At 41.5% G+C, this 15476-nt stretch overlaps 1 protein-coding gene across 1 annotated transcript in view; it reads left to right on the forward strand.

The window, feature by feature from the left end:
* The window catches only part of LOC108797962 (collagen alpha-1(VII) chain-like), a 168515-nt gene extending 154754 nt beyond the window's left edge, over positions 1 to 13761 (forward strand). The window contains exons 114-118 of the mRNA XM_018569650.1: positions 6957 to 7055; positions 10521 to 10637; positions 11112 to 11174; positions 11291 to 11467; positions 13649 to 13761. Coding sequence (XP_018425152.1) covers positions 6957 to 7055; positions 10521 to 10637; positions 11112 to 11174; positions 11291 to 11467; positions 13649 to 13674 — 482 coding nt within the window. The 3' untranslated portion in view covers positions 13675 to 13761. The remainder of the gene's footprint in view (positions 1 to 6956; positions 7056 to 10520; positions 10638 to 11111; positions 11175 to 11290; positions 11468 to 13648) is intronic.
* The last annotated feature ends 1715 nt before the right edge of the window (positions 13762 to 15476 follow it).

Genomic DNA, 15476 nt, shown 5'->3' on the forward strand with positions numbered 1-15476 from the left:
GAGTCTTTGGGTATATGCGGAGTATTGCTACTTTTCCTGAGAATTTTTCATGTGTATCACTCCTAACTGGATGACCCGTTCACCGCTTAAAAACGGACAAATGTTCCAATGATTTCTCTCTCCATTCAAAGCAAAATAAAAAGTATCTGGAATATTGTTGTTAGCTTAATGTATTTTACAGCCTTGCTGCTGTGACAAATAAAGGGGGAGAAGAGCTGTACATAATTATCATGAACAAACAGGCACTGCTGGGCTCCTTTTGGGTTTGTTCTTTATTCCCATACAACACAACATACTATATATTGGTGGATCCTCAAGGGTAATGTGTACTATGTGTTGCAGCATTATTCACCCAATAATGAAAGAGGGGTCTACGCCCAATATCCATTTCAGGCTATCAACATTTTCTGCTTTTTTATTAATGTACAAATACATCACAACATTTAAGTCATGTGAAGAATTTCTGTATTCTTTTACTGTGTATCATTACATGCATTTAATATGTGCAGCCAGACTCGATTTTTATACCGATTCTAATGATGTGGCTCAGCTGGCCAGTTGCTTACCTACTAAATAGCATGTGATAACACATGTAGACATTTCTTGTGGCTGTTTTAATGGAGAACTTCAGTGAAACATATCCTTGTCATATATGCCTTCGCTCCTACTAAAGCTTTGAAATATTGGTAAAGGTTCCTAGAGTTCGATAGCTGGTCCTTGGTCATTCATTTCTCTAAACATCAATACCTAGGTTAAACTCCAACCAAAATGTTTAGGGGTAGAATTTTTCTCTGTCTCTGTGTCCCAGTGAAGACATTGTTCTTCTCTTACCCTCCTGACACCTGTCATCTGGAAGGGAAATCCCAATAATAGCCAGCTCTTGAATCCTACCAGCTGGAGACTGTAGGATAATACTTTGTAACAGCCCAAATTGCCTTCTGAGGAGAATTCCGATTGACTCCAATTCCAATAAACCGCCCCACACACATTCCTCTCTTGCTTGTGCAGATATTAGCTCTTCCTTCACTCTAAGCCCTGATAAAGATTTTCTTGTACCATTTTGTCCGTTGGTTTGAGGGCAACTCATCCTATCCCAATGGTACAGAGCAACCAAGACTCTAGAGGCCAGTCTTCAATCATAACTATACCTCTGAATCCAAGAGGCTTCCATGTATACCTTCTTATGTTTTCACTGGTGTTTGCTTTCCTGTTGGGGAGATTGTCCCTCACTTGCTATCACAATGACAATTATCACAAGAACGATGAGAGAAGATCAGTTTTTCAAAGTATTTGCAAAGCTTTCGACCTACTTCAGGCATTATTGTTAAATGCTTTAGCCCCAGTTGGAGGCGTTGAACACATATCCTAATAGAAAAGCTGGCTACCAAGGTGTTAGCGGGCTTCACCAAGCTTCAGGACTACTTGAAACTTGATATGAGCTTGCTGAAGCCTTCCAGCAGCTTGTCTATTGTGACCACAACCTTTCTCATTTAGACCTTGTTTTACATTCTCAAACTGGAGAGAGGGGGTGTGTGAAAAAGCTTCAGCAAAGCTCAGTAAAGCTTGTGAAAAGCTTTGGAAACGCTTTGTAAAAGTTGTCCGTACCCACTACTTTTATACAAAAGTTTGACCAGCTGCACTGCTTTACCTGTACAGGATCTAACAATTGTGTTTTCTTTATCTTGTCTTTTTCAGCTTGCGGAGGTCAGTCTTCCCGAATACAGACTGGTAAAAAGAGAGAGAGGGAAAGAGAGAGAGAGTGTGGGGGCGTGGGTGGGGGGGTATGTAAGAGAGAGAGTGTGTGTGCGTGTGTGTGTGTGTATGTATATGAGTGTTAATGTTCCCATCAATGCTATATGGAATCGTCGCCAAGCAGGTATCAGAAATCCACAATAATTAAACACCCACATTAACTATAATAGTGAACAAACGGGTAGGACTGAAAACACCCCAGCGACTCTGTGTAGAGGGTTCAACCATTTTGAAGGATTGTCGGTACTTACAAGAATGTGTTCAGACCAGCTATCCTAAGACTGTGGTCTGTCATTTTTTTTATTTACAGCTTGACCTGTAACTAAAGCTGGATATACAAATAGGGGTGTATTCATAAAAGGTTTGCAGAGTGAAAAGCTCTGCAAATGGGTTAGTTGTAATTCTGGCCAATTAATGGAGCCAAAGAGCATAGGTAATGTCTATGCTCTTTAGCGCCATCTAGTGACCACCGTGTGAAATTCCTATGCTCCCAGACTCTATCTAGTGGCCATCATGTAAAATCCCTATGCTCCCAGACTCTATCTAGTGGCCATCATGTAAAATCCCTATGCTCCCAGGCTTCATCTAGTGGCCATCATGTAAAATTCCTATGCTCCCAGGCTTCATCTAGTGGCCATAATGTGAAATTCCTATGCTCCCAGGCTTCATCTAGTGGCCATAATGTGAAATTCCTAGGCTCCCAGGCTTCATCTAGTGGCCATTATGTAAAATTCCTAGGCTCCCAGGCTTTATCTAGTGGCCATTATGTAAAATTCCTATGCTCCAAGGCTTCATCTAGTGGCCATTATGTAAAATTCCTAGGCTCCCAGGCTTCATCTAGTGGCCATAATTGGAAATTCCTATGCTCCCAGGCTTCATCTAGTGGCCATAATGTGAAATTCCTATGCAACCAGGCTCCATCTAGTGGCCATTATGTAAAAATCCTAGGTTCCCAGGCTTCAACTAGCGGCCATAATGGGAAATTCCTATGCTCTCAGGCTTCATCTAGTGGCCATCATGTGAAATTCCTATGCTCCCATGTGCATGTAAATAGTAAGTGGCCTGCAAGAGGCTGCAGGAGATCATCAGCATTGAGATAAAACGAAGGATGAAAAATCATTTGGCAAACTAAATGTTATTCAGTTGGGATTTATATCTACTTTATAATAAGAGGAGGTGAAAGGTGGAGCTGCTGACATCAGAAATAGCCCTTTTAATAGAGCAGGCGAAGTAGGGAAAAGCAAGTATCTCATCGGTTGCTATGTAGAACTCCTAATTTCACACCAATTTGGAAAACAAAATGGCTGCCGCCTGCTTATGTCATGAACAGATAATATGCCAGTGAGAGCATTATTTCTCTTGCACAACCTAGTGTCACTGAAGAGTTAATAGCGATCGATCGTTGTCCACATTGCCTGCCACTCACCACTTCCAGATCGGTGTGTGTCGTCTCTCTGTGTATTCACCGATGGCTCCATGAGACCGATGCTGTTTGTCTGTTTCCAAACCCTACTAACACTCCATTGTATATTGTTTGGATTTAAATCCCTTGCGCACCTCTTGACATGTTTTGCCACTCGTGTTGCATGTAGACCCACAAACAGACATGAACACATACACTTCACGCAGACGCATACATATATTATAGCTCCATCTAGTGGCCATGATGAGGTATTTTGCTGGTTCACTTTGTACTTTATAAATAAACCTAATAAAGAAGGTTTGCCCAGAAGAGAAAATAAACATTTTTTTTTAACCCCATTCTAACAAGAGCAGGTTAACGCACATAGAACGAATGAACATGCAGCTTCACTGACGAATAAGCTATGGACATTTTTTTTTTTTCTTCAACAAACTCACACAGTTTATTTTGATGGACATTTGGTCTGGCAGACAACATATTGCCAAATAAAACATAGAAGCAATAGGTGACTAGGAAACATAGATCGTGCCTTGAGGTAAAACCAGATGCCTGTGTGGAGAGCCTATAGTTATATGTTACAGTGGGACATCAAGCAAATTTTTTTTTCTTAGTTTTGAAGTAGGAAACCTGTAATGATGGACAAAAAATTGGTAAAAATTGATAAAAATTGGTTGACACCCCTAAATGGATAGGCATGGGTGGTCCATTTGATAGGCATAGTTGAGTTTATTGTAATTTTGATCATGTTTCATGGAGGAAACATAGTTTCTTCATGGTTCTATAAGGATACACACACACAAATCAAATAATGTAGCTACAGGTACTGTAAGCACTTCCATAGGATGAACAAGGAGAACAGTACAGTAGCTTTATTACACCGATGTTTTGGTGATTCACATCCGACTTTCTCAAGGAAGAGTGGACGTGTTTTAAACCATCTAAAAAGCTATGACCCTAAAAGAAACATAATACATTATTATAGCCTATCAATTTATAAAAGTCAGAGGTGCAGTCTGATAATCAAACATCTGGCAAAACAAAATGGTGATACAAAATGGTGAATTACATTGTGAGGGTTTAGGGGAGTTTTAGCCATGTAAAGTATTGGTGATTCCCCCAGATTTATACATTTTATTCGTCCATCTCACTTGACTCTATCAAATAGATTAAGTGTAGCCACCCATTTAGGGAGTGGTGCTTGAGTCATTTTCCTTTATCATTTTGTCCATTGGTTTGTGGGCAACTCATCCCAATGGTAGAGAGCAACCAAGACCCTAGAGGTCAGTCTTCAATTATAACTATCAGCTCTATTCACAAAAGGGTGAAGGGTTTGAAGAAGGGAGGAGAAGTGAACAATCCAGGACAACATAGCTGAAGTGGAAAGTGAGCTGAATTGGAGAATTCATCCAAATCAGCTATTTTGGCCTAGATTGTTCACTTCTCCGGCCTTCTCCAAACTCTTCACCCTTTAGTGAATAGACCTGTATATCTTTGAATCCAAGAGGCTTCCATATACACCAGGTATTTGTTTTCCTGTTGGGTAGATTGTTTCTCACTTGTTATCCTAGTAACAATCATCACAAGAACGATGAGGGAAAATCCAAAATGTGACTACTGTCAGATAAACAGGAGGTGAGGGAAAACCTTCCAATGAGGAACTTTTCAATCAGTTCCTGTCATGTCTCTGGCACAGGAAGTGACAAGGAATCTTCCCAAAAGGGACCCAAACAGCAGTAAAACAAGCCTTTGTGTCTGTGGGATTTGTTTTTGTAGATTCAAGGCTTCAGCTTTGGGTTCTCTGATGGGTTGGTAATGGGAGCTCTTATTAGGCTTGGGCTGCTCATTTTCTTGAGGTACCAGACAGGGAGCTGGGTCCTCAGGTGGGTAGCTTTTGTATGTGTACAGTGAGGAGCATCTCAAGTTAAAAATCATACACATAGAAGATCCAGATCCTGACAAATACAGTCAATGTATTTCAAGGAATTTTGATTCCCCATTCTTCATGGCTCTTTGCAAAATATCTGACCTGTTGTGGAACTGCATGGGGGGACCACGTCTGAGTCTTTGGGTATATGCGGAGTATTGCTACTTTTCCTGAGAATTTTTCATGTGTATCACTCCTAACTGGATGACCCGTTCACCGCTTAAAAACGGACAAATGTTCCAATGATTTCTCTCTCCATTCAAAGCAAAATAAAAAGTATCTGGAATATTGTTGTTAGCTTAATGTATTTTACAGCCTTGCTGCTGTGACAAATAAAGGGGGAGAAGAGCTGTACATAATTATCATGAACAAACAGGCACTGCTGGGCTCCTTTTGGGTTTGTTCTTTATTCCCATACAACACAACATACTATATATTGGTGGATCCTCAAGGGTAATGTGTACTATGTGTTGCAGCATTATTCACCCAATAATGAAAGAGGGGTCTACGCCCAATATCCATTTCAGGCTATCAACATTTTCTGCTTTTTTATTAATGTACAAATACATCACAACATTTAAGTCATGTGAAGAATTTCTGTATTCTTTTACTGTGTATCATTACATGCATTTAATATGTGCAGCCAGACTCGATTTTTATACCGATTCTAATGATGTGGCTCAGCTGGCCAGTTGCTTACCTACTAAATAGCATGTGATAACACATGTAGACATTTCTTGTGGCTGTTTTAATGGAGAACTTCAGTGAAACATATCCTTGTCATATATGCCTTCGCTCCTACTAAAGCTTTGAAATATTGGTAAAGGTTCCTAGAGTTCGATAGCTGGTCCTTGGTCATTCATTTCTCTAAACATCAATACCTAGGTTAAACTCCAACCAAAATGTTTAGGGGTAGAATTTTTCTCTGTCTCTGTGTCCCAGTGAAGACATTGTTCTTCTCTTACCCTCCTGACACCTGTCATCTGGAAGGGAAATCCCAATAATAGCCAGCTCTTGAATCCTACCAGCTGGAGACTGTAGGATAATACTTTGTAACAGCCCAAATTGCCTTCTGAGGAGAATTCCGATTGACTCCAATTCCAATAAACCGCCCCACACACATTCCTCTCTTGCTTGTGCAGATATTAGCTCTTCCTTCACTCTAAGCCCTGATAAAGATTTTCTTGTACCATTTTGTCCGTTGGTTTGAGGGCAACTCATCCTATCCCAATGGTACAGAGCAACCAAGACTCTAGAGGCCAGTCTTCAATCATAACTATACCTCTGAATCCAAGAGGCTTCCATGTATACCTTCTTATGTTTTCACTGGTGTTTGCTTTCCTGTTGGGGAGATTGTCCCTCACTTGCTATCACAATGACAATTATCACAAGAACGATGAGAGAAGATCAGTTTTTCAAAGTATTTGCAAAGCTTTCGACCTACTTCAGGCATTATTGTTAAATGCTTTAGCCCCAGTTGGAGGCGTTGAACACATATCCTAATAGAAAAGCTGGCTACCAAGGTGTTAGCGGGCTTCACCAAGCTTCAGGACTACTTGAAACTTGATATGAGCTTGCTGAAGCCTTCCAGCAGCTTGTCTATTGTGACCACAACCTTTCTCATTTAGACCTTGTTTTACATTCTCAAACTGGAGAGAGGGGGTGTGTGAAAAAGCTTCAGCAAAGCTCAGTAAAGCTTGTGAAAAGCTTTGGAAACGCTTTGTAAAAGTTGTCCGTACCCACTACTTTTATACAAACTAAAAGCCAAAGGCAATAGGATATCTTTCACTGCAGTTCTCAACCGTGGACATTTTCTAACACCCCCATCTGAATCTGTTGTGTCCTTATACCTCTCAGGTTACTTTTCTGACAACCCATCTCCCCCATCATATCCGCCTAGCCCACGTCTAGTCCCAGTCCCAGCTCTTAAGTTTACTCACATTGATGAAGATGAGGGTGAGTTGGATCTCTTAGCAGCAGAAGAGCTAGTCACATGTTCTGTCCACACCGCTTTTGCTTTTACAGTCAGCCACATGTAAACATACCAGTCCGGTGTCTGCTTTTATGTCAGCGCTGCTTTGCAGTCTTTTATCCTTGGCTAAGATATCGCATAATATTCTACCAAGGGAGGGCTGGCAATTAAAACAACTGTTAGTGCAAATAAGATAAAACATATATCTGTTGGACACACCAATGGCGAGATGTTATCTTAATAATTTGTGGCTCCTTCCCTTCCACCAAAGCCATAATTTTTCTTCAACTGCATTTACCATTCATTTGTACTACATGATGAAGAACCCTGCAGGGGCATTTGACACTGTCATTTGGTGTGGTGGCCATGGTCTTTGGATGGAACTGGGAGCTCTATTAAAAAATATTTTTATCATTGGAGCACCCAAAAAAACTATAGGCCCCCATTAAAACCTGAGTGTTTTCAGGTGATTTGAAGCTTTTTTTTTTTTTTCGTTTTTCAGGTGTTTTTAGGCTTCTGTGGTTTTGTTTTAGCCAATAGAAAGCTAGTTACGAGGAGGAGACAATATGAGCTAATGTCCTGCCTGAATTTATTGCCAGCCCTCCCTTTAGTGCTCTACATGTGCGTTTGAAAAGTCTGAGCAGTAAACTTCATGCCCTCAATTACCTGGTTAACAACTAAAATCAGGCTTAATGTAAAAAAAACTTCAAATATTCTTTGTCTAATCAATTAGGAAATTCTTAACTGAAGGGCTAAGTATAAGACGATAAGCCTTATGCACCAAGCGTCTGAACGGAAAGTGTGTTGCCAGTAGCAAGCAATGAGATTCAAGAGTTCATTGACTTGCAAGTATGTGATTAACAGCTGTAGGCAACTCACTTTTGCATTCAGAGGCGGTTGATATCCATTATGATGTATGGTCTTGTTGGTTTATTGTATTGTAACACTAAGCAGGATTGGACTAATCCAAAGACCCATGTAACCAACACACCTAACACATTCCTGGTGGGGACTAATGTTCAATAATAGCAGCTATGTCTGGTTAATGGGTACAAATCTTTCTAACTTCTCAAAGTTGTTACTGGCTTCATTTTGTCCAACTCTGTTGCAGGTGATGGCTTACGGTCTTACGGTCAAAAGTCAAATCCTCCCAATTGTTAGCCAGCCAATATTCTGTCATTTAAACATGCACAGAAATGTATATGGAAAGTAGGGATTTACCATGGTGCCTTGGAAAACTCTCAAAGTTCCATTGGCTAGTCCTAGAGTGATGTGCTTTTCATGTCACTCAGCTGTCTTGGAATCATGATAATCTATGGGTCAACCATGTAACTGCTCTGATTTGCTTTGTAGTTGCTTTAATAGCACAGTGCTGGTTGCTGGGTCTGCTCATGCCAAGTTTTGTTCCAAGTCTTTGTGTTGTCTCACTCAAATAGAAGTGGAACAGACAGCATCAAGAAGACCAAAAAGAAAAAGGATAATGATCACCTGTTTCCTGCTTTTTCCTCATTCAAGTTCAAAGATTTCCCTCGTATTGTTAATTTTCATTTCCAAACAAGCTGACTCCTAGAAAAGGTGCAAGTTTCCTGCTGTCCATATGATGCCATTGCCTGAACCACACTTTTAGCTCTGGGAAGCCTGTAGATGGGTTGAGTAAGCATTGGAAGAGAAGATCCTTTATTTGGGTGCAAACCACACTGGTTAGATTTTAACATTACGTACATTACTGGTAGTTGGTTCATGTTATTGGCACATATTTTAAAGCCTTCTAGATATTTAGGGAACATACAAAGAAGCCCAAAACACTGTCCTGATTTTAGGGGAACGTTGTAATCAAAGTAGAGAAGCCTTTGGGCGTGCTGGCATAATTCTATTTTATTCTATGTCCTACCTAGTGTATGCTTTGCTTCTATTTTTGCACAGTTTTGGTGCTTATTATTTAGTGTTTTCAAGTGTATACTAAGCTATTTCTTTGAGTTTACCCAAAACAGATATTTCAGTTTGATGCATATGCAGCCGGGTTGAATCACTCTTTGATTTTTTTAATCTGTTGGGGACTCTAGCTGAAAGATATCCACACCTGATCCAGCTGTGCAAACCCACTGCTGATGTTATAAGGACATCTCGATATCTCAAATTTTTATTTAATGTGCATTATGAAAAGTGCAGCTGGAGCATTGAGACTCCCCCTGTGCTTCAGTGAAGGAGGTGAGACTCCTTAGTGAATGTGGCTGAGGTGGGAGACCCTGAGGGTTATCAGAAGCTGATGGGTAGTTCAACTCACCTGCATCCAGGAACAACTGAAATATCAGATTTGGGTATCCTTACCCTTCAAGATGTCATTGTTGTTTGTCTAGGTTGTATTGTCCCATTATGCTGTTAGCCATTGCAACGTCTATCAAAGACCTTCAGTATTAGCTGCTGTGAGGTCTCTAACATTGCTGCGTGTTAATATAAGGTCTACGCTTGCTTCATTGCATTAGTCAGAGTCTAAGTTTTCATTACATCTTCAAATTGACAACAATGTCTCTGTATTCCTGTCATGGTCCCTGTTTTCCCTTTATCTGAAAGAGGTCTACAATGTTGTAGCTTATGATTTTTTGCTGCTCTTTGGAATACCCTGGTGATCTCTGCTGCATAAAATTTGTGGTGATGGTCAATATTCATGGGTCTGGATGGTTTGCATTTCACTGTTTTACTGCTGGATAATAAATGCTGGGTATCATTTATGTCTATGGTGCATTTTTATGGCATGCTGTTGGATATAACCGCTTACATTATGGTGGGTGGTATTTATGGGGCTCTCCATGGTGTGGTTTCTTTGTCACTGCTGGGTGGGATTGTGGAGATGATGCTGAGGCTGATTTGTGGGTAACTTCTGGATATAATGTATGTAGCACTGTAGGATTTTACACTTTTGTGTCTTAGCTCAAGCCTGTTGCTTTTAATAAATGATGTACTCTAACTATGCTGCTTGGTCCATTCACTCCAGTATACTCCTGTAAGGTGTCATGTCTGAGTTCTGCCAAAGTGCTATTTGCCTTCAATCTGCATGTATGGTGGTTTCCATTTCCAACTGTACTCTGATCCATTGGCATTCCTTCTCTATAAAGCTTGTACTCTGCTCCTTTGAGGACCCTTTACTTATCATTCTGGCATTAGGTAGCCCTTTATGTTTCATGCTATGCTAAACATGAGATCATTTTCCTTCTTCAGATGTTCTGTCTGTGGTCAACACATTTTTTCCTCTGGTGTTTTTTGTCTGATCTGTCTTAGTTCATCCTGAAGTTGTTTGTTCTGGTTTGCCTGACCTTTGCTCTCCCTGGCGACTTTCTGCTGTCTTTCTTTTGTTTGATTGCTGTTTTTCTGCTGCTTGAGCTTCCCATGCTTAATTTCATCCCAGTACTTGTTGAACGGTTCTTATCACTGCCTCTTATGATCCCCTCCAGGACGAGAACTTAGGGTGGTGGTGAACACCAATGACCCGGATTATGAGCACATATACACGGTGGATGATTACAAGGATATTGATGAAGATGGCACAGAGAGCACGATAATGAAAGATGGTCAGAGTCTATCAATCTATGTGTCTCTTATAACTCCCATATATCTTTCTTCTCTCCATTCATCTTTTCCTTTCTTACTCTTACTTATTTTGTTCCTTTATATCTTTCCTTCTTCCGTCATGTCTGTCCTTTTCTGTCTTCCTTACTTTTTTCCCACTTCCATTCCTTCCCTTTTCCTTTTTTTCCCAGCCTTACCTTCCATTTTTTCTTTCTTCTTTTTCTTACCCTTCCTTCCTTCTTTTCTTTCTTTCTTTCACTTCTTTTCTTCCTTTCTTTTCCTTCCTTCCTTTCTTTTCCTTCCTTCCTTCTTTCCCTCCTTCCTTCCTACTTTCTTCCTTCCCTCTTTCTATCCTTCCTTCCTACTTCCTCCATCCCGTTCCTCTTTCTCCCATTTTTCTCTTTTTTTATTGTATTTTCTTCTCTTTACAGCCACAATCCAACTGTTTTTCCTACTGTAATTTATTCTTTTTGCAGACACAACCATTCCAACAGTATCAGAGGCGAGCTTACGGAGTAAGAGAGATACATCAGTACAGGGTGAGATGTACAGCACAATCACTTCACTATGCACAGCATACAAATACAATTTTTCTACATTGTAACACAGCTACTCCTGTTTGCCTATATGCTGATATGTCTGTTACTTTATCTAGATATATGCAGCTTCCCCATGAAGGAGGGTGAATGTACAAAGTACACGCTGAAATGGTATTATAACCACCTAGTGAGAGAGTGTCGCCCGTTTGTGTTCAGTGGCTGCGGTGGGAACCTGAACCGATTTGACGAGAAGGAGCAATGTGAGCTACACTGCGTACACAGAAAAGTAGAAGGTACGTTTCAACCCCAAAACTCCATATATCATTACAGCAATGTATAGCACGTGGTATTGAAGAGGCTTCATCTGTAGGGTTGCCACCTTATCTTCCATCGAAACCCGAACACTCGCATGCACACACACATGCACAATCACACACAGACACACAAAGGTTGAACTTGATGGACCTGTGTATTTATTCAACCTCAAATACTATGTAACTATGTAACTCTAGAGGCGCACGGACATTTTTTGGGGAGAATTAGTTGTGGCTTATTTATATGTAAATAGCGCCACCCATTCATATGTAAATATCACAATAGAGACTATTTTCAGTGGGTGACCAGTAGCCCCTATCTTAATTTTGGTTGCCCCTTTCTGCCTGACATCTTCTGCCCAGGTTTCAGCTTTCATGAAACCCGAACACAACGTTCAAAACCCGGACTGCCGGGTGAATGCCGGACAGGTGGCAACCCTATTCATCTGTTGCTTTTATCTGATGGGTTAAAGCGCAGATAAAGCTTTATAAAAATGCTGATTGCTATGTTTTCTAAGGCAGAAGACAGCATGTACGTCTCTTCCTCCATAAAAGCTTCTTTGTAGCTGTTAGCAATTTTGTTTTTCGCTTTGCATGCTAGCACATTATGGCTAAAAGCTTCTTTTTTTTTTGTAAATTGCCTTCATGTCTGCTTTAAGTAAAGTAAATGGGTAGGTGAGTAGGGAGTATACCATGCCTGCCAGGAACAAAATCATTTTGCTGGCTTTTCTATATTGCATTTTATTGGTGCTAACTTCAGGAGAACCAAACAGGGAATGATAACGCAGCATGAAACTTGAAACAAGAGCATTCCCTTGGCTGACCTCTGTGTCATTCAATGCTATATGCTGACTCTTTTGACCCTTCTTGTCCTGTTGCCTGCGTTACACTGTTTGGTTACTGGAGATTGAAATAGCAGGACATTGTTAAAAAGATTGATGATGTAAGAAATTAGTTTACAGACACTGCTACAACCTCAATATTAACACACAGAGGCTCTAGACCTTGTGAGGCCTAAAGGTGAGACCCCCCCGGTACACCCATATAAAAAAAAAATGCAAACAATAATGACATTTGAACTGTATAAATTGGATATTTTAGGACTAACCTTAAATGCCAGAAACTAGGAATTCACAGACAGCTAGAGCTAGAATTGTATTTCTGTCTTATATCTAATCATACTAATATCTATAAAGTGGTCAGACATGTCGGTACAGTGGGCAGTCAGTGGTCAGACATGTCGGTACAGTGGGCAGTCAGTGGTCAGACATGTCGGTACAGTGGGCAGTCAGTGGTCAGGCATGTCGGTACAGTGGGCAGTCAGTGGTCAGACATGTTGGTACAGTGGGCAGTCAGTGGTCAGACAAGTTGGTACAGTGGGCAGTCAGTGGTCAGACATGTCGATACAGTGGGAAGTCAGTGATCAGCCATGCCGATACAGTGGGCAGTCAGTGGTCAGGCATGCCGATACAGTGGGAAGTCAGTGGTCAGGCATGCCGATACAGTGGGAAGTCAGTAGTCAGGCATGCCGATACAGTGGGCAGTCAGTGGTCAGGTATGCTGTTCAAGTGGGAAGTCAGTGGTCACTGGTCAGGCATGTCGGTACAGTGGGAAATCGGTGATCAGGCATGTCGGTACACTGGGTGGTAAGGCATGCTGGCACATTGGGTGGTCAGGCAAGGGCAAGTTGGTACCGTGGACGGTCAATGGTGAGGCAAGTCGGTACAGTGGGTAGTCAGTGGGCAGGCATTTCGGTACAGTGGGTGATCAGGCATGCCAGTGAGCGCGAGGCCTTAGGCGATCACCTAATTTGCCTAATTAAAGAGCCGCCTCTGTTAACAGTGCTCTACTGAGAGTGTTTTTAAAGTTTGTCTAACACTGGGGTAGGCGACCTTGACACTCCAGCTGTTGAGGAACTACAAGTCCCATGAGGCATTGCAAAACTCTGACAGCCACAGGCATGACTCCCAGAGGCAGAAGCATGATGGAACTTGTAGTTTCACCACAGCTGGCAGTGCCGAGGTTGCCTCCCCCTTCCATATTAAACAGCTAGATGCCGTTCCTGAATTCCATATTTAACCAAAGCACGGCCACCGTGAGCACAGTCCAAACCTTGCATAACAAATTATTCAAAATGTTTCTTTTCATTTCCGATTTCAGATAAACTGCAGCAAAACGGAAGCTAAAAGACAAGAAGATCTAGAAAAACAAATCTGTATATTGTAATATTTTTGTAAGATTTGCTACATTTGCAAAAAAAAAAGAAAACTTGCAGATTGCACGGTCCAAGAGTTGTGTTCCAGCGTTTGTTACATCTGGGAAATATTTTGTCATTTTTTAATTTTATATAATGTTAATATAATTATGGCGGCTGTAACTGGCTATCACCCGGTGCATAGAATTCTAAGAAGTAGCAGAAAACTGGTGCTATGTCTTATACTTTACTTCTACCAAAAGTGAAATGTTTATCAAGTGATGTCGCAGAGGTCATAACGGGCAGAACGTGTTTATCGCACTTAGGTCACGCCGTGTAAGGTTTCTGCGCTGCAATGAGGGAATAATTACAAAGACGGATGGAGGAAGAGCAGGAGAGGATCCGTGTTTGAACAACGGAGGCAAATTTACTATTGGCTATTTATTTTATTAACCCCTTCATCACAGTGGTCATCTGATGCAACCTTTTACCAGTTCCACCTGTGATTTTCACCCTCTCTTTAAAGCTGAGCTCCAGGCAAACAACGAAATACACAGATAAAATAAATCTCAGAGTCAGAGGTCAGAGTCTGGACACGACCATGCGTAAACCCCCCTACGTACCGCGACCTGAGGTGTGCCTTGAGCTAAAGCAGAGACACCGGCACTCCAAATTTGCAAAATACGTCTATTTATTGACGTGCATCGTGGTAAAAAACAACGAACGTGTTTCTGCTTTAGCTGCCACCCGTTGACTACCGCAGCACCCAATTCTTGAAGGTATTTACGCGGTCAGGAGTGCGATGGGACCATGGACTATCTGAGGTGTGCCTTGGTCGCGCTGGTCAATATGCCTAATAGGGGGCATACTCAAGTAAATATTTGTAAAAGGGTTTTGGGCGGGTGGGATACCAGAAACGATCCGACGGCAAGAGGAGGAACTGTGGCCGTATTTACAGGCCAGACCCCTCCTACAAATTCAGGCTAGCCAATAGCCAGCCGTCTTACATATGGGATTTCTGTGCATCCAGTCCTGAGATTACACAGCTCAGACCCGCAGCGCAGTCTTGTCTGGCAAGGCAAAATACCTGATTTTTCTCTGCTGCAGTTAAGTAACACTTACAGGTCTCGTCCCTCCCTCAGCCTGTGATTGGACAATAAAAGGAGAAGCAGCAGGCTGATTAGCGTAACTCCCTGTCAGTTTATTCTCTCCACCAAACAGCATGCAGCACAACTGATTGTATCCTTGTGCTGCTTCTCCCTTCCTCAGTCAGAGCTCTGCTGCACAGTGGACAGTAAGAGGCTGACTTACAAGTCAGACTTATGTGCACACATAGCTTGCACGTATTAATGAATACAGATCTGTTCTAATCTGTACTATACCTGCCGGGAGACTGTTTGGGCGGTGAGCTTCCTTTGCATCAATCTGGGTAAAATTTCCCTCTTAATGCATAAATAGCATTCAGAGATAATGAACAGAAATAATGTTTAGAGCAGGTCCGTAATAATCGCATAGTATAGTGATTGCACACAGGCTCCCAAACTATATATACAGCTCTGTCATCCAAATGTATTTGCCAAACGCTATTGCTGCATAAATAGCTGTATATTCAGACTCTGGGACCCCTGTGCTTCTGGGCCCCATCAAGGTGACACAATCTGCTATGACTATAGTTGCTGTTGGACTGCTCATATTCAATGCTTGTGAACCTTTCAGCATTGCCATATGTTGCTAAAAAGGACCAGAGGTGTAACTAGAAACCTTGAGGGCCCCGGTGCAAGAAGCCATGAAGCC

Source organism: Nanorana parkeri, unplaced genomic scaffold (genome assembly GCF_000935625.1).
Source record: "Nanorana parkeri isolate BGI_ZX_2015 unplaced genomic scaffold, ASM93562v1 scaffold1372, whole genome shotgun sequence".
In the NCBI taxonomy this organism is placed as follows: domain Eukaryota; kingdom Metazoa; phylum Chordata; class Amphibia; order Anura; family Dicroglossidae; genus Nanorana; species Nanorana parkeri.